Source organism: Thrips palmi, unplaced genomic scaffold (assembly GCF_012932325.1).
Source record: "Thrips palmi isolate BJ-2018 unplaced genomic scaffold, TpBJ-2018v1 HiC_scaffold_8, whole genome shotgun sequence".
In the NCBI taxonomy this organism is placed as follows: Eukaryota; Metazoa; Arthropoda; class Insecta; order Thysanoptera; family Thripidae; genus Thrips; species Thrips palmi.
In genome coordinates this window covers 10,074,103-10,100,229 of record NW_023144635.1, presented here as the reverse complement: position 1 = coordinate 10,100,229, position 26,127 = coordinate 10,074,103, and the positions used below count along the sequence as shown (strand labels likewise).

The window sequence follows — 26,127 nt, the reverse complement described above, 5'->3', positions numbered from 1 at the left end:
CCGCTCGGCGCCGCTCCGGGCCGCTCGGCTTGCAGATGCTGACCATCCTGCAGGGGCTGGTGCCGCCGCAGTACGAGGAGACGGAGGAGGGCGCCGCCGAGCCCGAGGAGCAGGCCGAGCTGGAGGAGGACCGCGAGCCGCTGCTGGAGGAGGCCCCCGAGGACGTGGACCGCGACGACCCCATGCGCCACCTGTCCGCCGAGCACCTCGCGCGACTCTACGTGTTCGCGCTCGCCTGGGGCATGGGCGCGCTGCTGGAGCTGGCCGACCGCAAGAAGTTCGACCAGTACGTCCGGGACAAGTTCAAGGACCTGGACATGCCGTACTCGCGCCACCACCAGGACGCCACCGTCTTCGACTACGTCGTCAGCCCGTCAGGTGAGGCACGTCTTTTACTAAGCGCCCAAAGCGAGCTACTCCAGGATCCACGTCTCGCTGTAAAATTTTCCCCGGTTTTGGTACAAATTAAATAGGAAACTCTGTGTTTTATCGAAAGAAAACAAAATTCTACAGGGAACTAGGTACAAGTGTCACTGATTTTCCACCAAAGAACGTTCGAAAACAGTGTTTATCGGAGTGGTGAACTCGGATGAACTAAGGAAAGTTGTTTTTACAGTGCGGTAAGAGTTGAGCCATGGTCTTTTACGGTTCCGCAGGCAAGTGGGAGCACTGGAGCACCATGGTGCCCACCTACTCGTACCCGGAGATGAGCACGCCCGACTTTGGCAGCATCATGGTGCCCATCGTGGACAACGTGCGCATCAACTACCTGATCGGCTGCATCGCGCGCCAGGAGCGCGCCGTACTGCTCATCGGCGAGCAGGGCTCCGCCAAGACCGTCATGATGAAGAGCTACATGAAGAGCGCCAACCCCGAGGCCTACCTCAACCGCAGCTTCAACTTCTCGTCCGCCACCAGTCCCTACCAGTTCCAGGTGCGTCACGAGTCGGCAACCTAGTGGCAGCACAGTCCAAAGCCGGCCTGGAGAAAGAGAGGGAGCACTTTCTGCCTATGTACAGGGCAAAGTGCTGCCTTTTGCCTGCCTTTCAGGCGGCTATCCAGGAGTTGGGAGAAGCAAGGGGAGATAACTCCAGCCAAATTTAAGCACAAAATTTCATTAAAAAAATTAAAATTTGATCAAATTAATCGAATTTCTTCTCAAAATTCAGTAGTTTTTGCCGGAAATTCGTCAAAATAGAATTGAAATTCATTTGATTTGCACACCGGAAGGGGAAGTGGACATTCCGCCCTTTGCCCCCTCCCCCTGGAACTTCCTCGTGACTCGTCTTGACTTTCCCAGAAAACGATCGAGAGCTACGTGGAGAAGCGCATGGGCAGCACGTTCGGGCCGGCGGGCGGCAAGAAGATGGTCGTGTTCGTGGACGACGTGAACCTGCCGCAGATCAACGAGTGGGGCGACCAGGTGACCAACGAGATCGTGCGCCAGACCATGGACATGAAGGGCTTCTACAGCCTGGAGAAGCCCGGCGAGTTCACCACCATCGTGGACATGCAGTTCGTGGCCGCCATGGGGCAACCGGGCGGCGGCCGCAACGACATCCCGTCGCGCCTCAAGCGCCAGTTCAGCGTCTTCAACTGCCCGCTGCCCTCCAACGACTCCATCGACAAGATCTTCCGCGTGGTCGGCGAGGGCCACTACAACACCAAGCGCGGATTCAGGCAAGACCACTGGTAGTTGGAAGCAAAAGTACGCGTAAAAAGTCCACGAAACATCGCTTTAAAAAATTTGCGCCCAATTCTTTGTAACGTAGCTCAATGCAAGACACGCAGAGTGTGGTCGAGTCACGTGACGCGTGTTCGTCCCTTTGCAGCGCGGACGTGCGCAACCTGGTGAAGAAGCTGATCCCGCTGACGAGGCTGCTGTGGCACTCGACGCGCGCCAAGCTGCTGCCCACGCCCGCCAAGTTCCACTACGTGTTCTCGCTGCGCGACCTGTCGCGCATCTGGCAGGGCATGGTGGGCACACTGTCCACCGTCATCGACTCGGAGAACGTGCTGCTCATCCTGTGGAAGCACGAGGTGACGCGCGTCTTCTCGGACCGCTTCACGCTCACCGCCGACAAGGAGTGGTTCGACTCGGAGCTCATGGCCAAGGTGCGCGGTCGCGTCAGTGGCGGACCCACAGTGGATTTGCCAGAAGACCGGTGGAGGCGGCCAATATTCCAAACGCGTTTTGAGATCCAGAGTAGCTAAACAGGATTAGAACCGAACGTGTGACCCCACCAATGGATTCCTTGTTCGGAGAGCAATCAATAGGTGGGGTCACACGTTCGGTTCGAGTGCCATTTAGTGACTCTGGAGCTCAAAACGCGTCTAGAATTTTGGCCGCATGCACCGGCCCTGTGGCCCACAGTGTAGGGGCGGCCTTTATGGGGGGTGGGGGCGGATACCGTTTTCCGGCGTGACTTTCACGTCGAACCTGTTTTTGTCTCTGTGTCCTACCATGGCGAGACCTACCTCAACCACTTTGCGTGCAGGTGGAGGAGGTGCTGGGCCCCAACTACGTGGAGCTGGCGCAGCCCAACCCCGTGTTCGTGGACTTCATGCGCGACGCGCCCGAGCCGACGGGCGAGGAGGGCGAGGACGCGGACATGGAGCTGCCCAAGGTGTACGAGCCGGTGGCCGACTTCCGCGAGCTGCACGAGCGCCTCGACATGTTCCTGGCGCAGTTCAACGAGATGGTGCGCGGCGCGGGCATGGACCTGGTGTTCTTCCCGGACGCCATGCTGCACCTGGTCAAGATATCGCGGGTCATCCGGCACCCGCGCGGCAACGTGATGCTGGTGGGCGTGGGCGGCTCCGGCAAGCAGTCCCTCACCAAGCTGGCCTCGTTCATCGCGGGCTACAAGACGTTCCAGATCACGCTCACGCGCTCCTACAACGTGGCCAACTTCCTGGAGGACCTGAAGCTGCTGTACCGGTCGTGCGGCGTGCAGGGCAAGGGCACCACCTTCATCTTCACCGACCTGGACATCAAGGAGGAGGGCTTCCTGGAGTACCTCAACAACATCCTGTCGTCGGGCGTCATCTCCAACCTGTTCACGCGCGACGAGCAGGCCGAGATCATCTCCGAGCTCACGCCCGCGCTCAAGCGCGAGAACCCCAAGCGCACGCTCACGCAGGCAAGGGAAAACTCATTGCAATTTTTATAAACTCACTTTAATTTCTGAAAATGCTCAAAAGTTCATGTAATTCATTGAAACTCATTTCCATCCATCAAAATTCATTGCCTTTCGTCAAAATTCATTGTTATTCCTAAAAATTCATTGCTATTCACCAAAATTCATTCACGGCAATTCGCCGAAAACTGGTTAAAAATGGTCCGGAATTGAAGCTTGTTTTCCCCTCCACGCGCAGGAGATCGTGATGGACTTCTTCCTGGCGCGCACGCTGCAGAACCTGCACGTCGTCTTCTGCTTCTCCCCGGTCGGCGAGAAGTTCCGCAACCGCGCGCTGCGCTTCCCCGCTCTCGTGTCCGGCTGCACCATCGACTGGTTCCAGCCGTGGCCGCGCGACGCGCTCGTGCAGGTGGCCAAGCACTTCCTGCACGACTTCGAGATCGCCTGCACGGCGCAGGTCAAGAACGAGCTGGTGGAGACGCTGGGCTCCATCCAGGACGTGGTGGCCGCCACCTCCAGCGAGTACTTCCAGAGGTGAGGCGCCTTCACCGAGTCATAATCAGGATCGACGATCGACATCCCTATTGTGGCCAATAAAGTACTCAGCTAAATTTGGGTGATTATGCTATCTACCTCATAAGTACCAAATATCGGTCCGGAAATTTGGGCCATAAAATTACTCTTACCCAAATCTGGATGATAAAGTATACCTCGCCCAAAATTTGGTATATTGATCAGGACCGGATCAGGACTCTTCTATTCTCTGTGTTTGAGCTCAGCAAGAAAAATTAACATAATCATTCCGATAGTTTTACCCATTTTTGCCAACTTGGCCTCCAGGTTCCGGCGGGCGACTCACGTGACGCCGAAGTCGTACCTGAACTTCATCGCGGGCTACAAGAACATCTACCAGGGCAAGCAGAGGCAGCTGGCGGAGGGCGCGCGCCGCATGGACACGGGTCTGGCCAAGCTGGAGGAGGCCAGCCTCTCGGTGGAGAGCCTCAAGCAGGACCTGGCGGAGATGGAGCAGGAGCTGCAGCAGGCCTCGGAGAAGGCCGAGAGGGTGAGTCCGCCTGAAGGAGGCGAAAATAAGCACGAAGCACTCGAAAGGGTGTTGCTTTTTGCATCTATGGGTCAGGGGGGTTGTTGAATCGTCCGTTAGCCCTTCCCCCTCCCCGGATTCGTGCTCGCCCGTAAGGCTCAGACTCACACAAGGACACCTGGCGCCCTTGTTGCAGGTCCTGATCGAGGTGACGGAGCGCGCCATGCAGGCCGAGACGGTCAAGAACCAGGTGATGAAGGTGAAGGAGAAGGCCGAGGCGCTGGTGGCGTACATCGCCAAGGAGAAGGCGACGGCGGAGCAGAAGCTGGAGGCGGCCAAGCCCGCCCTGGAGGAGGCCGAGAACGCCCTCAACACCATCAAGCCGGCGCACATCGCCACCGTGCGCAAGCTGGGCCGGCCGCCGCACCTCATCATGCGCATCATGGACTGCGTGCTCATCCTGTTCCAGCGCAAGCTGCACGCCGTCATCGGCGACGCGGCCGCCGCCTGCCCCAAGCCCTCGTGGGCCGAGTCGCTCAAGATGATGGCCTCCACCACCTTCCTGCTGCAGCTCCAGAACTATCCCAAGGTAACCCTGCTACCATCCTTACTCGCCGAGGCGCTAAGAAATCATCCCAACTCTCACATAAAACCTATCACGTTAAGGTAGTCTCCCAGCGCATAGTTTCCCAGACGTGTACGCTGTCCCCAACCGGGTGACTGACTGGGACAGCTTGCTGCAAAGCACGCGTTTAGCAACAGTCTACATCCTAGCACACTGCTCGCTTGAAGTGGAGGTGGATTTGGGAGCAGTGCGGCGTGCGGAGTGACCTAAACGCGCGTCTGCTTGCAGGACATCATCAACAACGAGATGGTGGAGCTGCTCCAGCCGTACTTCGAGATGGACGACTACAACATGGACACGGCGAAGCGCGTGTGCGGCGACGTGGCGGGGCTGCTGTCGTGGACCAAGGCCATGGCCTTCTTCCACTCGGTCAACAAGGAGGTGCTGCCGCTCAAGGCCAACCTGACGCTGCAGGAGGCGCGCCTCAAGGTGGCCATGGAGGACCTGGCGGGCGCCGAGAGCCAGCTGAGCGACCGCGAGCGCGCGCTGCAGGAGGTGAAGGACCAGTACGACGCGGCGGTGAGCGAGAAGCAGCGCCTCACGGACGCGGCCAACGTGTGCCTGCGCAAGATGACGGCCGCCACGGCGCTCATCAACGGCCTGGGCGGCGAGAAGGTGCGCTGGACGGCGCAGAGCAAGGAGTTCAAGGCGCAGCTGGGCCGCCTGGTCGGCGACGTGCTGCTGGCCACGGGCTTCCTGTCGTACTGCGGGCCCTACAACCAGCAGTACCGCGCCAACCTCGTCACCACCTGGATGCGCATCCTCAAGACGCGCGTCATCCCCTTCACCAAGGACCTCAACATCACCAACATGCTGGTGGACAGCGCCGAGGTGTCCGAGTGGACGCTGCAGGGCCTGCCCAACGACGAGCTGTCGGTGCAGAACGCGCTCATCGTCACCAAGTCCAGCTCGTACCCGCTGCTCGTGGACCCGCAGAACCAGGGCAAGATGTGGATCAAGAACAAGGAGACGTCCAACGAGCTGCAGATCACGTCGCTCAACCACAAGTACTTCCGGACGCACCTGGAGGACAGCCTGTCGCTGGGCCGGCCGCTGCTCATCGAGGACGTGGGCGAGGAGCTGGACCCCGTCATCGACAACGTCCTGGAGAAGAACTTCATCAAGTCGGGCTCCATCGAGAAGGTGGTGGTGGGCGACAAGGAGTGCGACGTGATGCCCGGCTTCATGCTGTACATCACCACCAAGCTGCCCAACCCGGCCTACTCACCCGAGATCAGCGCCAAGACGTCCATCATCGACTTCACCGTGACGATGCAGGGCCTGGAGGACCAGCTGCTGGGCCGCGTCATCCTCATGGAGAAGTCGGACCTGGAGGCGGAGCGCGTGGCGCTCTTCGAGTCGGTGATGCAGAACCAGCGCAGCATGAAGGAGCTGGAGACGAACCTGCTGTGCCGCCTCACGTCGTCGGAGGGCTCCCTCGTGGACGACGAGGCGCTCATCCAGGTGCTGCAGGAGACCAAGCTCACCGCCGAGGAGGTGAACGCCAAGCTCAAGGTGTCCGGCCAGACGGAGCGCAAGATCACGGTGGCGCGCGAAGAGTTCCGCGCCGTGGCGGCGCGCGGCTCCATCCTCTACTTCCTCATCGTGGAGATGTCCGACGTGAACGCCATGTACCAGAACTCCCTCAAGCAGTTCCTCATCATCTTCGACAACTCCATCACCAAGTCCACCAAGAGCTCGGTGACGGAGGAGCGCATCGAGATTATCCTGCGCTACCTCACGCACGAGGTGTGGGCCTTCACGCTGCGCAGCCTGTACGAGCGCCACAAGGTGCTGTTCACGCTCATGCTGGCCATGAAGATCGACTGCCACCGCGGCATCATCAGCCACGGCGAGTTCATGGTGTTCATCAAGGGCGGCGCCTCGCTCGACCTCAACGCCGTGCAGCCCAAGCCCTTCCGCTGGATCCTGGACATCACGTGGCTCAACCTGGTGGAGATCAACAAGCTGGCCGTGTTCGGGGACGTGCTGTCGCGCATCGAGGGCAACGAGCGCGAGTGGCGGTCGTGGTACGAGAAGGAGAAGCCCGAGGAGGAGGAGATCCCCTGCGGCTACCAGAAGAGCCTCGACGTATTTCGCAAGCTGCTGCTCATCCGGTCCTGGAGCCCCGACCGCACACTGTCGCAGGCAAGTCTGTCTCTCTCGCACACTGGCAGAGGCCGCAGCGGAGCGAGAGAGACAGAGTGACAACTGCGGGACCAACCTAGGCAAGTGACGGACGTGAAGCCAACCCTTGGATTGCAGGCGCGGCGCTACATCAGCGAGTCGCTGGGCCCCGAGTACGGCGAGGGCCGCATCCTGGACCTGGAGGCGACGTGGAGCGAGTCGGAGCCGCGCACGCCGCTCGTGTGCATCCTGTCCATCGGCTCGGACCCCTCGCCGCAGATCACGGCGCTGGCCAAGGCCAAGGAGATCCCGCTGCGCTCCGTGTCCATGGGCCAGGGCCAGGAGCTGCACGCGCGCAGGTAGGGCCGCGAGGGGGCCACCACCCCCGTAATCCTGTGAACAAGTTTGCTGGTAATCTCTGGTAATCCATGGCGTAATCACGTAATCCTTGACAAAATCCTGTCATTTTTCAACGTTTTTGAGTCATTTTCCAACGTTTTCGAGCTATTTTTCAACGTTTTCGAACCAATTTTCGAAAATTTCACGCGTAATCCCTGGTAAATATCCCGTAATCCCGTAATCTTGTGTACGCCTGAAATGAGAGTGGTGGCCCCCTCGTAGGGCCGTGCATCGGCTGCGATTCAAGACGGGTTTGCAGAGTTCGATCCCGAATCATTCGGAATATTGAATGGTTGATGGTTCGTTTGCAAACTAAGGTAGACACATTAGGTAAAAAAAAGTCGGAAAACGACAGAAAAGTTCGAATCGGCATCAACGCGTTAACTTCGATTTGAATTCGATTCGATGACTTTCTCCTGATTCAATTCAAATTCAGCTTTTTTTAAAAAAAAAATTACAGATTCAATTCGAATTTGAAAAAAATTAAAGGTTCAGTTCGGATTTGATTTAAAAAAAAAGTTGAAGATTTGATTCGGATCTGATTGGAAATCCTTGATTCGCAGGCTCATCTCCGACAGCATGCAGGGCGGCGGCTGGGTGCTGCTGCAGAACATCCACCTGTCGCTGCCCTTCTGCAGCGAGGCCATGGACGCCCTGGTGGAGACGGACGCCGTGCACGAGTCGTTTCGCCTCTGGATGACCACCGAGGTGCACCCGCAGTTCCCCATCGGCCTGCTGCAGATGGCCATCAAGTTCACCAACGAGCCGCCGCAGGGCATCCGGGCCAGTCTCAAGCGCACCTACCAGAACATCACGCAGGTGGGGCTAGCACACCGGAGTGGTCCGCCCCTTGGTTGTACTACTCGGGTCCGCGACATGCTCCAACCTTCCTTTTGCTTCGTGCTGCAGGACACTCTGGACTACTCGACGCAGAACCAGTGGCCGCCGCTGCTGTACGCGGTCGCCTTCCTGCACACCGTGGTGCAGGAGAGGCGGAAGTTCGGGCCGCTGGGCTGGAACGTCCCCTACGAGTTCAACCAGGCCGACTTCGCCGCCAGTGTCCAGTTCATCCAGAACCACCTCGACGACATGGACCCCAAGAAGGTAAAGGACTAAGACGAAGCAGAAAAAGTCGATTTGAACGTGGAGGACAATATCAGAACATTCGAACTCTGCACCGCAGACGTAACTGCCGGTTCACACTGTTTTGCGCGTCGCTGCTTTGCATTGCTTTGCAGGGCATCTCGTGGCCCACGGTGTGCTACATGCTGGGCGAGGTGCAGTACGGCGGCCGCGTGACGGACGACTTCGACAAGCGGCTGCTGACGACGTTCACGCAGGTGTGGTTCTGCGACGTGCTGCTGCGGCCCGGCTTCGAGTTCTACCGCGGCTACCGCGTGCCCATCACGCGCAACCTGCAGGGCTACGTGGACTACATCGTCAGCCTGCCGCTCACCGACACGCCGGAGGTGTTCGGCCTGCACTCCAACGCCGACATCACGTAAGTCACCTGGACTTTACTCCCGGGAAGTTGCCTAGTTTTCAGGCTGAGCAGGTTGGCAACCCTTTCGCCACCGGTGGCTACAGTGAACAGTGACGTGTAGGGACGTCGTCAACTGTTGCTGTCGTCGCGACGCAACGTTCTGATTGTGCAGGTACCAGATCAACACGGCCAAGGGCATCCTGGACACCATCTTGAACGTGCAGCCCAAGGAGGGCGGCGGCGGCGGCGGCGAGACCCGCGAGAGCATCGTGTACCGCCTGGCCGAGGACATGCTGGAGAAGCTGCCGCAGCAGTACAACAGCTTCGAGGTGCGCCTGGATTGGATTTCGCCCGCCTTTCGCCTGGCGGTTCCATTCTGACGCGAGCGTGTTTGCAGGTCAAGGAGGCCCTGCAGCGGATGGGCGCGCTGCTGCCCATGAACATCTTCCTGCGGCAGGAGATCGACCGCATCCAGCGCGTCATCGCCGAGGTGTCGTCCACGCTCAACGACCTCAAGCTGGCCATCGAGGGCACCATCGTCATGAGCCAGGGGCTGCGCGCCGCGCTCGACGCCATGTACGACGCGCGCATCCCGGACCGCTGGCAACGGGTCAGTCTCGACACTCTCAAGTTTGCAGAGTACTTTAGGGGAAAGTGTGGCTTGTTGTGTACCTTTCTGGAGTGGGGGGTGGCAACCTCAACGTGGAAAAATCCTCGAAAAAAAATTAAAATGCCTCGGTATTTGAACTTGTGACTTTGGTGCCCGCAGGTGTCGTGGGAGTCGGCCACGCTGGGGTTCTGGTACACGGAGCTGCTGGAGCGCGACGCGCAGTTCCGGCGCTGGGTGTCGCACGGCCGGCCCATCACCTTCTGGATGACGGGCTTCTTCAACCCGCAGGGCTTCCTCACGGCCATGCGGCAGGAGGTGACGCGCGCGCACAAGGGCTGGGCGCTGGACTCGGTGGTGCTGCAGAACCTCATCACGCGCCACAACAAGGAGGACCTGCACGACTCGCCGCCCGAGGGCGTCTACGTGCACGGCCTGTTCCTGGAGGGCGCCAGCTTGGACCGCCGCAGCGGCAAGCTCATCGAGAGCAAGGCCAAGGTGAGTCCAAAGCGAGGGGAAGTGGGTCCGGATTTCTGTGTACAAAATTTTGCATCGCACATGAATATTAAATGGATTTAATCGAACTGCAGCGGAATTTTCATGAATTTCGGTCCAAAACTTCACTGATTTTGAAAAAAAAAATTAAATTCCGACTATGAAGTTTGAAGAAAATTTGACTAGTGTGTAGTCACATCTGGTGACAAAATTTTGACCAGCCAATAACGACAAATTTTTCACTATCTGACAATAATTTTTCACCAGACTTGATAATGCTTACTTTTTTCCTGTTAATACCCAAGATAATCCATAGTTATATATTTAGTGTGAGGTGCAGGCTTTTGGATCGTTTCTAACGAACTATTTTCTTAATGACGTGAAATTAAAAACTAATTACCGGTAATCTGATATTCCCGCCGCGCGAGCGCGATAGCCCGTTGCCGGCGCCGGGGCTGGGCTGCCGCTGTCGCGCCTGTCCGGGACGTTCGATCCGCCTTCCCTTCGCCCCTTCCTTCCGCCTCCCCCTCCCCCTCCCCTCCCCTCCCCCTCCCCTCCCCTCCCCTCCCCTCCCCTCCCCCTCCCCTCCCCCTCCCCTCCCCTCCCCCTCCCCCTTCCCCGCTGACGTGCGCGCGCTGGCCGTGCCGGTGGTGCCGGCGAGGGACGTCGCGGCGGCGTCATGCACCCACTGCACCCACTGCCCTTGGCGGCCTAGTTGCTACCCCCTGCCGGCGTGTACTCGGCCAAAAACAGGCAGCACTGCATTTCGACGAATGGTACCAGCGTCACTTTCCTTGGAATGTGAATCAGCGCGCATCTGCGTTCAAATGGGACGCGGCCGCGCGAGGTCTGAGCGTGTCTTGCTTACTCTAATCGCGACGATGATGTCATCGAGATAAGATTGGTCACGCTTGTGACCGATCAGAGTTCAGCGTTTGACAGTTTATAGACAGTACCGCCAAATTTAAGACTACGCGACGAAATATTTCAAGTTCCACCGACCGTGTTCGTTGAATAACTGGGCAAGGCGAGCAGAATCGTTGACACCGCGCTGTGCTCGCTGCGCAGGTGCTGTACGAGCAGATGCCCGTCATCTACATCTACGCCATCAACACGACGGCCGGCAAGGACCCCAAGCTGTACGAGTGCCCCATCTACCGCAAGCCGCAGCGCACGGACCAGAAGTACGTCGGCTCCATCGACTTCGAGACGGACAACAACCCGCGCCACTGGACGCTTCGGGGCGTGGCGCTCCTGTGCGACATCAAGTAGGGCGTGCGCGCGCCGTCGGCAAGGTGCACGCCGTCGACGTGGTGCACGCCGTCGGCAAGGTGCACGCCGTCGACATGGTGCACGCCGTCGACATGGTGCACGCCGTCGACATGGTGCACGCCGTCGACATGGTGCACGCCGTCGGCAAGGTGCACGCCGTCGACGTGGTGCGCGCCGTTCCGCACGGCGGACCGCGCGCCGGCAGTGGCTTCTCTCATTCGATTGACTGTGATATACGCTGTTACCCGTTGTTGTTTTCCTGTTGCATGTTTCTCGTTTATTCTTTAATTGGCTGAGCGATAGCGAAGCCCTTGCCGTGTTTGGGCGCTCCAAAAACCGACGGTCGTGAGTCTGTCTGTCCGTCTGTGAGTCTGTAGCGTACCGCTCACGTTTCTCAGCAACTCATCACCAATTGTTCCAAAATTTCGTACTGAACATCTTCAAAGTGTCCCACGGGGGATTTTATCTAGATCAACAATTATCATCTTTTGGAATATTCAAAACATCGTTTTGAACTAGGTCATTATCGTTGTTAGGTTGGTAGCAGCGTGTGGCTGACCAATTTCTCATCCCGGCTGCCCCCTTCCAAGCCGTCTGCAAGACGAGAGGCACTTTTGCAATTAAAAAACTAAAGAGAAAAGGGGGTTCTCAAAAAGGTACTGAGATATTTTTTTAACATTCTAGCATGATTGAATCCCTTCCGGAGTGTCAAAAAAAAAATACGAAAACTGAATGTGAGAAGGTTTGGTTTTTCTTTCCCCCTCTCCCCCCCTCCCCCGTCACAGGGGAATCTTTCTTCAGGTCAGTGCACTGTGAGTGTTTGTGGATTGTAAAATAATGTTTTCTTTGCCTTTGGGGCATCTACTTTTTTATTCTCTCTGATACTATCCTTTTTTGAATTTCGTTGAAAATCAAAACAGGTAAATGCACGAATAACTTCTTTTGAAATTAGAAGACATGTTAATTGTCTTGGTTGTCTCAGTAAATGACATTTCCCTTGCAATGCTGCAAGCTAACATTAATATTCTAGTACTAACATCTATTGATTAAAAGAATCCCTAAATAAATGTATTTAGTGCAAAAATAAACCATATATTTAGTGCTAACAGATTTTAAAAGATATTGGGTTCAATGAGACGATTCAGGTTGAGCGGGGGTGACTTGGTAATTGATTTAATGGGACGATTTCCTTTTACTTCACCAAAGCTTGTGTCCGTCAAGGAACTAAGTATTTGGGAAGATTTAAAAGCTGGCTTTCTGAATGTAAGCCAAAGTTAATAATACTGTATTCTTTTACTCTGAAGATAAAATATCACAAAGGGATGAATAAGGTAAATTAAGTTGGCGTATTGAGCAACATTTGGGCCCCTGCATTTTACTTCAGAGACGATTCACTGAATTTGACAAAACTTTGGGCTCCGTCGAATGCTTCAGATCAGCCTGCCCTAAACTGAGTCGCTTGATAAAAAATATGATTACATATTCCGTCTATATTGTTTTAAATTTACTGGTTTTAAAAGAAAGAATGACAAAAGGCTTTCCAATATAACGAATAAATTTGTGAATTCATTAGTTTGAAGAAAAAGATGTATCGAATAGTGAGTCAAGCAAGAGTAGCTAATTAAGCGATTCAATGCTGGCAATGGAATGTTGCTCGACTGAAGGAATCGCATTGGTGTGGCATCAGGGTATTGGTAACGACAAAGGGTGATCCATGAAGACCAACCCAGACCCATTCTTTACCTATTATTGATCATTTTAAATCAATATTTTTTAATCGAATCTCATATTGATTCTTGGAGTTTTTTGAGTGCTGATAACAAAAATCACCTCCATTTCGACTCCAGACTTACATTTTAATCCCAAATTAGGTCATTTCGGACCAAAATTTTCAGGTCGAGTTTTATATGGTTTCCTGCAGTGTTTGATGAGCTGAACTCAAAAATAACTTCCAAATTTTTCCCAGACACACGCTTTACCAAATTTTGACCAAATTTGGACCAAAATTTTGTATTGAGTTTGATGTTGATCCCAACAGTTTTTTGTGTGCTGATAACAAAAATCACCTCCATTTCGACTCCAGACTTATATTTTAATCCCAAATTAGGTCATTTTGGACCAAAATTTTCAAATCGAGTTTTATATTGTTTCCTGCAGTTTTTGGTGCGCTGAACTCAAAAATGACTTCCAAATCTTTCCCAGACTCACGCATTACCGAATTTTGACCAATTTTTGACCAAAATTTTGGAATCGAGTTTCACGTTGATCCAAACAGTTTCTTGTGTGCTGATAACGAAAATCACTCCCATTTATACCCCAGACCTACATTTCACTCAATATGAGCCCACAAGCTGCACATTTCGTCTACTTAAGCAAAGTCCGAAGTGCACAAATTCGCATCGCTCAGCCACACTACGCGCCCACACTAAACGGCGCGTACCCCTAGTAATAGATTACCGTTAAAATTTACTCTCATCGTTTCGTTCCTATTTGCGCTTGAATAAGTTTTCCCCCTCCCCGCGGCTCCTCTCGCGCGAGCGTACCTTCCAACTGTGATGGGGTTCAATCACTGCTCGGCCCGCCCAGCTGTTTCCCTGCGCCGGGAAGGGCAGGGAAGGCAGGCCGTCGGGAGAGTGTTGTTTACACGTGACCTATAGTCGGGGCAGCCCCCCGCCCCCTCCCCCTCCCCCTTCCACACGGAGCTGCGCCCGAGCCTCTTTCGAGGAAAACCCGACGCATCCCCGTACGTCCTCCACGAAGACACCCCTGCTGCTGCCCATCTCTCTCTCTCTCTCTCTCTCTCTCTCTCTCTCTCTCTCTCTCTCTCTCTCTCTCTCTCTCTCTCTCTCTCTCTCTCTCTCACCACCCCCGCTCCCCAACTGTCCGAGCGCAACAGCGAGGGGCACATGGCGGACACCACGGCGGCGTCTTCTTGTCTCCGCCAGCCGCCTGATTCCGAATAATCGTTTCGTCGCTCTCTCTGTCGCACTCATGGGGCCTTCCGTACGGGTGCGAGAGAGACGGGGCGACGGAGCGATCCTTCGGCATCAGGCGGCAGACCTCGCTCGATCGGATGGATCGGAAACGACACCCGCGAGTAGTGCAGTAGCTTCCGTTTCTGTCACTCTCACGCCACCAGGGGTTCGATTCTGCCAGATTCCGCACACTGCGTTCCTAGCTCTGTCTCTCTCGCACTCGCGGGTTGTCCCGTCAAAACAGTGCGAAGTGAGGCGCCTCCCTGCCTGGAGCTGGAGGGGCCTGGAGGGCCATCCAGGCCGAGGCGGTGAAGTGCCGCGTGAGAGAGGGACATGGGCGCAACGGACTGTTTCCGAGCACTGCTCTCGTCGCTCTGTCTCTCTCGCGCCAACGGGGCGTGGCGTAATGGTGCGAGAGAGACAGAGCGACGAAAACGACTCTTCAAAAAGTCAGTCTGCAGTCGCGGCCGTCACAGGCCGTGGCGTCAACCGGCACCGATCGCGAGTCGTCTTCGCGGCTCTATCCCTCTCGCACCTGCAGGGCGCGCCCCACGAGTGCGAGGGAGACAGCCGAGCGACGAAGGCGACTGCAGTGTGCTGTGCAGTGTGCAGGCCTGCAGGAGGTGCGGCGTGAATGTGATCTCCATGTGTCGGCCGGCGCCGCTCCACGCCGCTCATGGCGCGGCGTATATGGCACCATCGAGGAACTAATAGCGCCTCGTGGTCGCCCCCCCCCCCCTCCACCGCGCTGCACGGCCAGTGCAGGGCCAGTGCACGGCGTGCACGGCCCCGGCTGAGGGAGGCGGCAACACAGACCAATGTAAACAATGTAAAAACTATACCGGCGGGGCCCGGGGCGGGGCGGGGCGGGGCGGGGCGGGGCGGGGCGGGCAGCACACAGGGTTGCCCTGGTTGCCCCCGCACCCCGGCCCTGCGAGGACCGCGTTGAGTTGGGCCGCCGCGCTCAACTCCACCGCTCGCCAGCAAGACCACCCACGTCAATACGGTGTCCCGACTGCGCGGCGCGGTCATCGTCGCTCTGTCTCTCTCGCACTCACGCGGTGTTGCGTAGGGGTGCGAGAGAGACAGAGCGAGGGGTTGAATGACTGAATCGATGGCGAGCGGCTCTTTGCCCGCGTTGGTACCGAACGGCCGCTATTTCGGTTCACACAACTCACTACCCCGGGGGTGGCGGTGGCGGGCCGTGGGGCGGCAGGGCGCTGGGGCCGGCAGGGTGGCTCGCGGGGTAAGTTATGTGCAATGCAGGCCTAATGTACCGAGGCGCGGCCGCCAGGGCGCGAGGCGCAGCGTGGCACGCCACGGCACGGCACGGCACGCGGCGTGGCATGGCGATGCGTGGCAGGCACGCCACGGCACGGCGTGGCGAGGCGCGAGGAATGTGCCGAAGCGAGGAAACAGGCGTGGGTGCGGCTGTGGGGCCGGCGGGGCGCCCCTGGCTGCTTGTGTGTTTAGCTAATTTTAACCCTTTGGCTCATCATTGGCCCCGGCCGCCCCGGCCCCCCGGCCAGCCGCCCCGCCCCGGGCGAGCCGTCCAGGCCGAGGGCCGTGCCGTGCCGTGCCGTGCCGCGCCCCGACGTGCCGCGCAGTGCTTCCCGCCAGACTCAAAGCTCGGGGGCCGTCCGACATGACGGCGGCGGCCCCAGGGGGACGTCCAAGACGTCCAAGACGTCCAAGACGTCCACGGCGGACAGGGCCAGCATGGCGGTGGCCGGCGCACTGCGGCGCCAGCGCGGCGCCACGCCACTCACCGTGAGCATTGAACCACGGCCATGCCGATGGGGAGGGGAGCCTACAGTGTCGGCATCAACAGTGCGCAGCCTATGACGCGTTGCATCTGGTGGTTGAATCGGGGTGTTTGAGATGGGTTTCAAATCAGGCGTCCGGGACTTGCCGGAACGTTGGCCACGTTCCGGAGGTTCGGGGATTGTTTCGGTGAAACCAGGGTTACGATGTGAGTTTGTGGGTGGAACCATGGAAAATGGCTCTCGACAGAAAGCTTCCACGTTCTGGAACGTGTTTCAAGACCCCTCTGGTTTCAATCGCACTGGGGGGGGGGGGACTGGAGAAAAATTGTAAAGAAATGTTGGGACTTTTCCTTCCATCGATCATGAGTCGACGGACGGACAAGCGGCTGCGTTTTCCTAGACAAGTACTTGGCCCCAGCAGCGGCATTGCAGAGCGCGCAGCGAGTGGCTGCGTGGCAGAGGCACTGTTAAAAATAAATAGGGAAGTCCCGGAAGGTTAGGTTAGTTTTACAAAATGGTTAAATTTAAACTGTAACTGCCGGAAACGCTCTTTCAAAATAGGTACACTGAGGTTTGGGAATTTTTCGGACTTCAAGAGGCCACTCTTTTCTCAAAAAATTCTCCGGGAATTCCCAAGTTTTATTTTTAGCAGTGTGAAAGCCTGTTACTGCTAGAAGAAGTGCGTGGGCGCGGAAGGGCTCGGGCGGGGCTCCGGGTGCAACGCAGTGCAACGCAGTGCAACGCAGTGCAGCGTAACTTTCCCGTGCGACTTTTGGTGAATGCACCATGAACCTCACACTTCGAAGAGTGCGTAGCCCATCATGGTGCGCCGCATCTCACTCGAAAGCAGAGGAATCTTTTCAGGCTGCGCGCCCTCCGCGTGCCAGCGAGCGGAGAGTGGTAAGTCCGTTCTCCTTCTCTTTCTCGTTCGCGGTGTAGGCCCGCGACGGCACGGGACGCCCCCATGTACGGAGTGCGCTCGCGACTGCAGTCAAGTGGACGCCTCATGCATGCCTCATGCGCATGGCAGGGCGACCCTTGACAGGGGCCTCTCATCGCTCCGGCCTGCAAAATCTGCGGGGAAACAGTTTTCTCACGGAACAGCTTACATAGAACACTCTGATACAACAGAAATGATGAAATGCAAAGGTCTGCAACCGACTTTGCCAGCTGACACACACTGCTTTCCAACCTCACGTTCGATTGACAATGTCGCACGTTTGTCGCGACTCGCTCGCCAAATAAGTATGTTACTTGAACGCTTGAACGTGAACCAACGATCGAAAAAATGTAGACATCAAGTTTCCAACTTCCAACGAATCAGTTTCCAACTACGAAACATTGAACATGTTAGGCGTGCCGATCCAGGCCCGTCCTTGCCGCTCTAATCTTGCAGCACGCAACCAAGTCCCTACATGTGCGACCTCCTCACTCTTGCCTCCGACCCTGCTGAAAGTCCATCCATGAACCTTGAACCAGGACCCGCGCCTGCCCGTGCAGACCCCAAGAGGCATCCACTCACACACCTGTAGCGCGCCGCTCCGGGGGACGGACTGGCAAAGCCCTGAGGGCCCAACACATTCGCCCATGGAGTGCAGCAGCGGCACATGGGCCGAGCAACAAGTGGAACACTCCAAGCGAACACGGTGGGCTGGGCAAGCAGGGCCTCGCGGAGGGCTGCTGCAGCAGACTGGTCTCTGTCTCTCTCGCACCTTACGGGCCGGGCCGCGAGTGCGAGAGAGACGGAGCGGCGAAAACGATTCTCAGTCTGCACTGCAGAGCGGATCCGCACAGTGTCGCGTTTCGTCGCCCTGTCTCTCTCGCACCGCGCTCGGTACGCCGTATGGGTGCGAGAGAGACAGCCTGCTGGAGGGCTGCTGGAGGCTGGCCGCGGCGACGGCCGTCCGTCCACAGCTTGCCCTCAATTAGCACGCCGAGGCTCCAGCGACGCGGAGCAGCCCCCGTGTCTGTCGGCGATTCGTCCCCCCCCCTCCCCCTCCCTCCCCCCGCATCCGGCCGGAGCGCGCGGCGGGGGCCATGCGGGGGCGGTGTGGGCTGGTGCACTCGACGGGCCGCGCACGCCCCCCCCGCCCCGCCCCGCCCCGCCCCCCGCCCCGCCCCGCCACACCACGCCGTGCTAAAGGCGTGCGCCACCCGACAAAATATGTTTCTGTTTCCCCTCAGCCAAGGGTGGAAATGATGTTCTCGTCGGCGGGGAGGTGCTGACGCGATATTACTCATGCCGGCCAAAGAGTCTGGCGAGGCGGGGCGGGGCGGGGCGGGGTGAGGTGAGGTGGCTGGGGTTGTCGGCCTCGCGCGCGCTGCGCTGCCTGCCGAATGGCGTCCTGGATCACCGAGATCACTTTCGAGCAACGGGGTGGCAAAAGCCGCGGTTTTCTGGTCCGCAATGTGTGTACAACGCGGTGTTCGAGCTCGTCCGCGGCATTCGGATGGGGATTGGCTTGTCTTGTCCGCGGCCACCCGCCGCTCGGCGCGGAACAAGTGCTCTCTCTCTCTCTCTCTCTCTCTCTCTCTCCCCTCCCCCCCCCCCCCCCCCCCCCCCCCACACACACACACACACACACGGTGGGGCCAATAGGGGTGCGCGGAGCGGACAGAGACGGAGGGAGAGAGAGAGGGCGAGCGGCGAAAGCACGACTGTGTTCAGAATCTGACTGGTGATGGCCCTTCACACAATGATCCACTTCGGCGCGGCGACCCACGGCCACGGCGGCCCATCCTGTTTACAGGCAAGCGCTCGCCCATTAGCGGCCCATGGGAGCGCCGAGGCAGTGCATTCAGAGAGAGAGAGAGAGAGAGAAGAGAGAGAGAGAGAGAGAGAAGATGTGTGTGTAAAGTGACGGCACTTGCCAAATCGAAGCGGCGCTGATTCGCTGGGAGCGGACCCTTTTTCCCACTCTTGCTTGACCTGTGTTAGTGCGAGAGAGACAGACTCGGATTCTAGGACATTATTGCACAGGTTCTTCCGGACTTCATGGCACTTCCCAAACCGGCTCCGGCTCCTCTTGGAAGGCGGTGCGTCAGACAGTCACACGCCCCAGTCCCACTCATCCCTCTACTGCAATTGCACCACTCCGAGCAGCTGTTTTACAGCACGTCACTGCATTGCTCCGTTCGCACTCAAGGGAATTGAAACGCGGCCTCCTTTTGCTTCCCGGAACGCAAAAACGACCGATATCTACACTCCTCGGCGGCGCGGCGGCCTCACAAGTAGTGCCATATATCCCTCGTTTTTTTTGTGAGGGTGGCCGGGGTGCAGCCGCCCCTCCCCCTCCCCTCCTCTCCTTGATCTGGCCGCGCCGCCGCCGCCGACGGACACCTCACTGCCGCCGTGCCGCCGATTGCAACAACAAGAAGAAAGACCGGTGTTGTTGTTGTTGCTGCTGGAGCGGCGCGATGTGAGGGGCTAATGCGCCGCGCCGCAGCGCTGCAGGCCATTCCGAGCGGACCGCCCCGTACCGCCCCGTCGCTCTGTCTCTCTCGCACCCCTACGAGACAACCCATGAGTGCGAGAGAGAGAGAGAGAGAGAGAGAGAGAGAGAGGCCTCTCGCTCGAAGTCAATCTGCTGCTCCGCGCTGCTGCAGCAAGCCCCACGGGCTGACGCGGCTTCGGCGCGTCTTTGACGGCGAGCGCCTTGACAGTGTGCTGACGTCGCGGCGGCCGCCGGCCTTCCCCCTCCCCCCCCCCCCTCCCTCTCCGACAGTCGCGTCATAGCAACAGGCGCAGGTGTCAGGTTGGTTATAGTTTGACTCCAATCGCCGATAAAACAGTAATCACGCACAAGTACACACTAGAACCACTGGAACACACAACATACTTTATGTAACTTACTTCTCTGCGATTTAAGCCCTGTGCTACCTATTTTGTTAACAAAAACCTGCGAGGAGGGCGGTGGAAGATAACTGTCACCCCTCCGCCCCTGACAGTTAGCTTCCTAGCAACAGCGCAGTGTCGGTTGCGTTATAGTTTGATCCACACCTTGTAACTAATCACGCGTCAGACCCACAGAACCATTCCTGAACACATCAACATACTATGAACTTACTTCTCGTATTTAACCCTGTGCATCACTATATTGTTAACAAAGAGCCTGTCGAGAGGGCTGAGCCAGGAACGTGAAGACTGTCAGCCCCGCACCGACCGCTGCGACCCGGTAAGCCTTCCTGCCCGACGCCCTGCGGTCGGACGTTGCTATGGCACGACCTTGGGGGCGTCTAAGCCGACCGTGGCAGGTCCACCCGACCGCCCCAAGCGGCCGGCCTAGCTGCCTGGCAACGCACATGGCACTCCACGCTGCGTTTGATGCTGGCATGACTGCAGAAGCGTGGGGCACGGACGCGCCCGTCACCGTCCACGAGGCCTCAATTCAGACTCAGGAACGTGGCTAGATTCACGTTCACACAAACGTAAGGTTACGCTCCCGGAGTCGTTGAGTGGCACTCAACCACCACCGGTCACCCCTGTGCAGGCCACTGCTGGCAACCTGCCGGGTTACGTGTCATCCGAGCTGCCTAATTCTCAGAAATTTTAAGTGCTCCTAGGCGCTCCGCCGCCACCTGTCACACCTGTGCGGCAGGCTGACTCGGAGAGTCGCTTTCGTCGCGCTGTCTCTCTCGCACTCATAGAGCGTCCCCTGGTGCGAGAGAGACAGCGACGAAAGCGACTCTGCGAATCAGTCTGCAGCCTACCTGCCTGCCGACCTGTTGGCCGCGCCTCCCACCTCACAGTGGGCCAGAGGACCGGTGGAGGCGGACAAAACTCCCGACGCGTTTTGAGCTCCAGAGTCGCTAAATGGGACTCGAACCGAACGTGTGACCCCACCAATGGACTCCTCGTTCGGAGAGCAATCCATTGGTGGGGTCACACGTTCGATTCGAGTCCCGTTTAGCGACTCTGGAGCTCAAAACGCGCCTAGAGTTTCGGCCGCCTCCACCGGTCTTCTGGCCCACTGTGCACCTGCCCGGTGCTTGGCCGCCGCCGCCGGCACACCTGTGTAGCCTACCTGCGCGCACACCCGTCCAGCGCGTTGCCTATCCACACCTTGGCGGGCGCTCGGCCCACTTTCTGGACAGTGTCCACCGCGCTCCGCCTCGCCCAGCCACCGCCGCTGCCCTGCGCCTGGCGTCCTGCAGACCGATTCCGAGAGTCGCTCTCGTCGCTGTGTCTCTCTCGCACCTACACGGCACGCCCCATGAGTGCGAGAGAGACAGAGCGACGAAAGCGAGTCTCGGAATCGGCCTGCTGGCGGGCCGGCCTGGCGGACACGCTGCCGTTGGACGTCCGGCCGGACGGCCTTAACGACGGCACATGGATTTTACGGCGCGCTTTATTTTGTATCACATGTCGAAGACTTGTCGACGGCCGAAGCAGCCGAAGGCCCGATGGACTGGGTCCGTTGGACGCCTGCACCCCGGCGGGGCGGGGGGCGGGGCTTGGACCGCGGGGACGCAGCCTCCGCGGCCCGCCCTGCCCCGCCCCCTGCGCCCCGCTCCTGGCTCCGCCCCTGCCCCGATTGGTCCGGCGGGCCGCCGCGCCGTGCCGAGCCCAGCCTCCGCCCTGCAGCAGGGGCGGCCCAGAGGCGGAGCAGGAGCGCGGCGAGGGGCCGAGGGGGCCCGCTTAGTTTACAGCGAGAGCGCATCCGGGCCGGGCCGTGCTAGGCCGTGCCGCTCCTTGCAGTGCCCCTCCGCGGCAGAGAGCCTGGCGACGTACCGGCGACATCCCCGGCGCCACGCCCTCCTGTAAATTGTGTACCCGTGTTTGTGTACGTAGCGCGGCTCGCAACGCGCCGCAACGCGCCTCAGTCCTGTTTGTGTATCGCCTGGGCCGGGCGGGCCGCTCGCCGCCAGTGCAGTGCCCAGCGCGGCAGCGCCACTGTTTGTGTGAACCGCGTTCACTGTTTTGGTGATACGACCCAAATATTGAAAGTTGAAGTGAACAGTGTTTGTGTGTGTCCCAGTGCGGAAGCCAGTGGGGCAGGTCGCGGCGCAAGACGGCGAAGCAAGGCGTGATTATGAACGCAGCGTAAATGTTTGGGCGCGCAACAAATGTTTGCGAGCGGCCGCTGAGCCGCGCAGCCGAGGCGTAGCCGCGCGCCATGATCAAGTGCGAGGAGCCCGCCCCGCTGGGGTCGCTCGGGTCCCTCGGCTCGCTGTCTTCGCTGTCCTCGCTGGGGGACTCGTCGGCCGGCAGCGGCTCGCTGCACCTGCAGCAGCACCTCCAGCACCTGCAGCTGTACCAGCAGCACCCCGGCGTGATCCACCACCACGCCAGCAGCCTCGCGGGCAGCCTTGGCGGCAGCCACCACGGCCTGGACGCGGCGCCGCACCACCAGCTGCACCACCAGCTGCAGCAGACGACGCACCTGCAGTCGCACCTGCTGCCCGACGACCCGCCGCCCGCCGCCGCGCCCGTGCACGCCCCCGAGAAGGACAAGCCGACGCCGGCGGACTCGACCCCCGCGTCCTCGGCGGCCTCCACGCCGTCCACCGCCACCGCGTCCACCGCCAAGAAGAGCACCTCGGGGCTGCGGCGGCAGGAGAAGCCGCCCTACTCCTACATCGCCCTCATCGTCATGGCCATCCAGCACTCGCCGCTCAAGCGGCTCACGCTCAGCGAGATCTACACGTTCCTGCAGAAGAACTTCCAGTTCTTCCGCGGCTCCTACCAGGGCTGGAAGAACTCGGTGCGGCACAACCTGTCCCTCAACGAGTGCTTCATCAAGCTGCCCAAGGGGCTGGGCCGGCCGGGCAAGGGCCACTACTGGACCATCGACCCCACGTCCGAGCTCATGTTCGAGGAGGGCTCGTACCGGCGGCGGCCGCGAGGCTTCCGACGCAAGTGCCACGCCATGCAGGCCGTGCAGGCCGTGCAGGCCTCGCTGCGGCCGCCGCTGCACCAGTTCCACCCGCCGCCCAGCCCCGCCTTCTTCGGCAACGGCCTGCAGGGCTCCGGGATGCTGCACCAGGGCATGCCCGCCTACGACATGCAGCCCTGCGCCACGCCCTGCAGTGCGGCGTGCGGCGCGGCCTGCGGCACGCCCTGCAGCACCGCCTGCAGCACGGCGCCGGCCCAGGACTACGCCTGCACCTACTCGTCGTACGACTACGGCATGGCCTACCAGCAGAACATGGTGGACGCGACGCCGACGCCCACCCCCGCGCCCAGCCCCTGGTCGCCCTACGGCAACGGCATGGCGGCGCCGGGCCTGGAGGGCTACATGAAGGCCCCGCTCAGCCCCACGGGGCACGGGCACGGCCACGCCGCCAGCCACGGCGTCCACGGCGGCGCGCCCAGCCCCGAGAACATGGACCTCGGCCGCGACCTCGGCCGCCCCGCCACGCCGCCCAGCTACTCGTACCACCAGTACGGCCTGCAGAGCTGCCTGCCCGCCGACCACCCAGGTGAGTCAAAGTCGGAACGACTATCTGTAGACTGACTCCGAGAGTCGTTTTCGTCGCTGTCTCTCTCGCACTCATGGCCGCCCTGTATAGTACCAGTATACGTACCAGAGAGACAGAGCGACGAAAACTACTCTCGGATCAGTCCGCTGATCAATCCGTAGAAATGATGTCGTCGGGAGAGATGGTCGCGTCACGTCTGAAGGAGCTTGTCGATCGCTCGCGAGCCCGTCCCCCGGGCCCGTCCTGCCCAACGGTCAAGTCAAGTCCCCTCACCGAAATCCTGCGTTAGAGTCTCCGTAACAGGAGGCCGCGAACAAAAGAGAGATGGCGTACGAAAAATAGAAGGAACGGGAAAGTCTAGGGTAGGGTTGGGAGAGCGCCGCGGGGTTTGGGGAAAGGCGGGGGAGGGGGAGGGGGACACTTGCACTCAGCGCGGGCGTTGAAAGGGTACGAGGCGCGCCGCAGCGCTTTCTGGACGCCGAGCAGACGCTGCAGGATCAGCACACGCGGTGGGGGGAGGGCGAGGGGAAGGGGGGGGGGCACAGCTAAGAAAAGGCCCCGGCTAGCAAATATTCTGCTTGGAGGCGGCGACCGCGCGCACAGAGCTCATCAGTGCAGCGCGCGCGTGTCCGACGCGTCCGACGCGTCAGACGGTCTTTGGCGGTTCGCGCGGCGGACACCTGCAGACCCATTCCGAGAGTCGTTTCCGTCGCTCTGTCTCTCTCGCACCGTGAGTGCGACGAAAACGACTCCCGGAAACAGTCTGCCGGAGAAACCCGGAACCTGAGGTTGACACGGTTTGACTCCGGTCTACTATATCGTGGTAAATAGACGATCCAGACAGGCGGCTGCCGAGCGATTCAGAAGAGCGGTTTGTCGCTCTGTTTCTCTCGCACCCTTTCGGAGAGCCCTATGAGTGCGACAGAGACAGAGCGACGGGACTGCTCTGTCGGCTGGTGGAGGGACGTGTAGCGACCCTGGGTCGCTAGGGACGTGAGGTGCGCGCTCGCCACTCGCCAGACGCCCCCGGCCGCCCCTTCGGTGCGCAGCTCAGCCCCCCCCCCCGCTCCGTTTTGGAAAGGGAAAGACGATCTCCGTAAGTGACACTAATTTTCATAACCGTTGCTCGTGCGGCGAGGCAAACATCAACACGCTGCAGGCCGATTCCCAGCACCGCCCTCGTCGCTCTGTCTCTCTCGCACTCATGGGGCGTCCCGCAGGGAAGCGAGCGAGAGCGACAGCGTCGAAAGCAGTGCGCCTCACGTGTTTACGCTGCCGTGTGATTTCCACGACCGCCTTTGAGCAAACCGCGCCAGCGTGGGGCGCGGCTCACTGATTCCGAGAGTCGTTTCCGTCGCTCTGTCTCTCTCGCACGCATCGGGCGGCCCATGTGGGTGCGAGCGAGACAGAGCGACGAAAACGACTCTCTCGGAATCGGTCTGCCGCGCGCAGCGCGCGGGCCGAGGATGCCGAGGGGAGGTCAGTCGCGGGCGGTAAAAGTGTCGGGAAGAGTCCAAGGCAGTCCGCGGGGGGAGAGGGGGGGGAGGGGGACTGGGTGACCGGCTGGCACGCTGCAAGGATCTGTAAGGATGCAGTCAGGGCCCCTCGGAAAAGAGGAAAAGGAGGGGGGGGGGGCTTCGGACACTGCGACAAGTGCCCCCATGCGAGAAAGGCGCCCTTCACTGTGAAAATTTCTTGTCACGTTGACATAACAGTAGATGTTCTCTTCAGCTTAAAAACTGACTGACCACATTTTCCAGCTCCTTTTGCTTACTTCATGTGCGTGTCAACAATGCGTCATCAACTGACGAAATTCTTGTTGCCTTGACATTATCATCACGTGACAGCCAAAATTTTCACAGTGCTCTCTCGCGGCATGCCACTTTCATTCTGTCTGTGAACGCCTTGCTCACGTTCGCGCCCTTCTCGCGCTGCTTTTGCAGGAGTCCGGTGCAGCCTGCCGCAGTCCTGCGACCGGAAACCCTTCGCCTCGCCGCCCTCCACCCCCGTGGGGGCCGTGGGGGCCGTGGGGGCGTCCCTCCCGGAGCCGGGCGTCCAGGGCCTGGTGGGCATGGGCGCGCCCCTGAGCATGGCATCCGCCGTGTCCAGCACGCTGCCGTCGCCGCCCGCCGCCAACACCCCCCACATCTTCTACGAGTCCGTCAAGTACTCGTCCTGACTCGAAGGAAGGGCCTTGTTGGGTTGGGCCCCAGACCCACCGGCCGCGTTCCCACGCCCGGAACAGACTTTTGTGTAAATTTAAGTGCATCTATCCTTGGAGTGTCTGCGATACGCTAGTCAGTTTTTAAGCTATTTTTTCAAATTGTTGTTGATGTCTCTTTAGCATACTATGGTGTACGAGAGCCTGACTCATTATCATTGCACTGTCTCCGATAAGCCAGTCAGTCGTTCTCAAACTGTTGTTGATGTCTCAAAGCCTACTATGATACCAGTGTCCTCTGGACTCATAAGTTAATGAAATAAATCAAACTGTACCAAAGGCAACAACCTGCATTTTCTCGACCGAGCGAGCCCACTACCATTTTTTCATTCTGTTTTTTTTTTCCGGTGTGGCTGCTTACCACATTGCGGTCAGCCTTCCGGTCGGCTTCGCCTTTGCCGCGTTATTTTCATCGCGGCCTTCTGGACATCGTCCGGCCTCTGCGCCAAACCGAGGCCCGTCGCTCTGTCTCTCTAGCGCGTACACGGGACGCCCCTCAAGTGCGAGAGAGACAGAGCGACGAAAACGTACGAAAGCGGCTCTTTGGAATCAG

General features: G+C 59.0%; 2 protein-coding genes across 2 annotated transcripts in view; both read left to right on the top strand.

Annotated features, from left to right (window-relative positions):
* Positions 1-11,221, top strand: part of LOC117653545 (dynein heavy chain 5, axonemal) — a 28,642-nt gene extending 17,421 nt beyond the window's left edge. The window contains exons 32-48 of the mRNA XM_034399304.1: positions 36-378; positions 657-934; positions 1,301-1,680; positions 1,833-2,115; positions 2,499-3,143; positions 3,379-3,674; positions 3,981-4,203; positions 4,379-4,771; positions 5,036-6,955; positions 7,073-7,293; positions 7,897-8,152; positions 8,243-8,437; positions 8,572-8,834; positions 8,989-9,145; positions 9,214-9,426; positions 9,586-9,921; positions 10,987-11,221. Of these exons, the coding sequence (XP_034255195.1) occupies positions 36-378; positions 657-934; positions 1,301-1,680; positions 1,833-2,115; positions 2,499-3,143; positions 3,379-3,674; positions 3,981-4,203; positions 4,379-4,771; positions 5,036-6,955; positions 7,073-7,293; positions 7,897-8,152; positions 8,243-8,437; positions 8,572-8,834; positions 8,989-9,145; positions 9,214-9,426; positions 9,586-9,921; positions 10,987-11,190 (6,606 nt within the window). The 3' untranslated portion in view covers positions 11,191-11,221. The remainder of the gene's footprint in view (positions 1-35; positions 379-656; positions 935-1,300; positions 1,681-1,832; positions 2,116-2,498; positions 3,144-3,378; positions 3,675-3,980; positions 4,204-4,378; positions 4,772-5,035; positions 6,956-7,072; positions 7,294-7,896; positions 8,153-8,242; positions 8,438-8,571; positions 8,835-8,988; positions 9,146-9,213; positions 9,427-9,585; positions 9,922-10,986) is intronic.
* Positions 11,222-21,600: 10,379 nt separating this feature from the next.
* LOC117653212 (forkhead box protein F2-like) lies at positions 21,601-25,532 on the top strand. The gene is made up of 2 exons (XM_034398715.1): positions 21,601-23,353; positions 25,297-25,532. The coding sequence occupies exons 1-2, from the start codon at positions 22,048-22,050 to the stop codon at positions 25,530-25,532; spliced, it is 1,542 nt and encodes a 513-aa protein (XP_034254606.1). The 5' UTR covers positions 21,601-22,047.
* The last annotated feature ends 595 nt before the right edge of the window (positions 25,533-26,127 follow it).

Coding starts and splice junctions, on each gene's coding strand:
- LOC117653212 (XM_034398715.1), top strand. CDS start 22,048: ATGATCAAGTGCGAGGAGCCCGCCCCGCTGGGGTCGCTCGGGTCCCTC. Junction 23,354..25,296: donor CCTGCCCGCCGACCACCCAG/GTGAGTCAAAGT, acceptor CTGCTTTTGCAG/GAGTCCGGTGCAGCCTGCCG.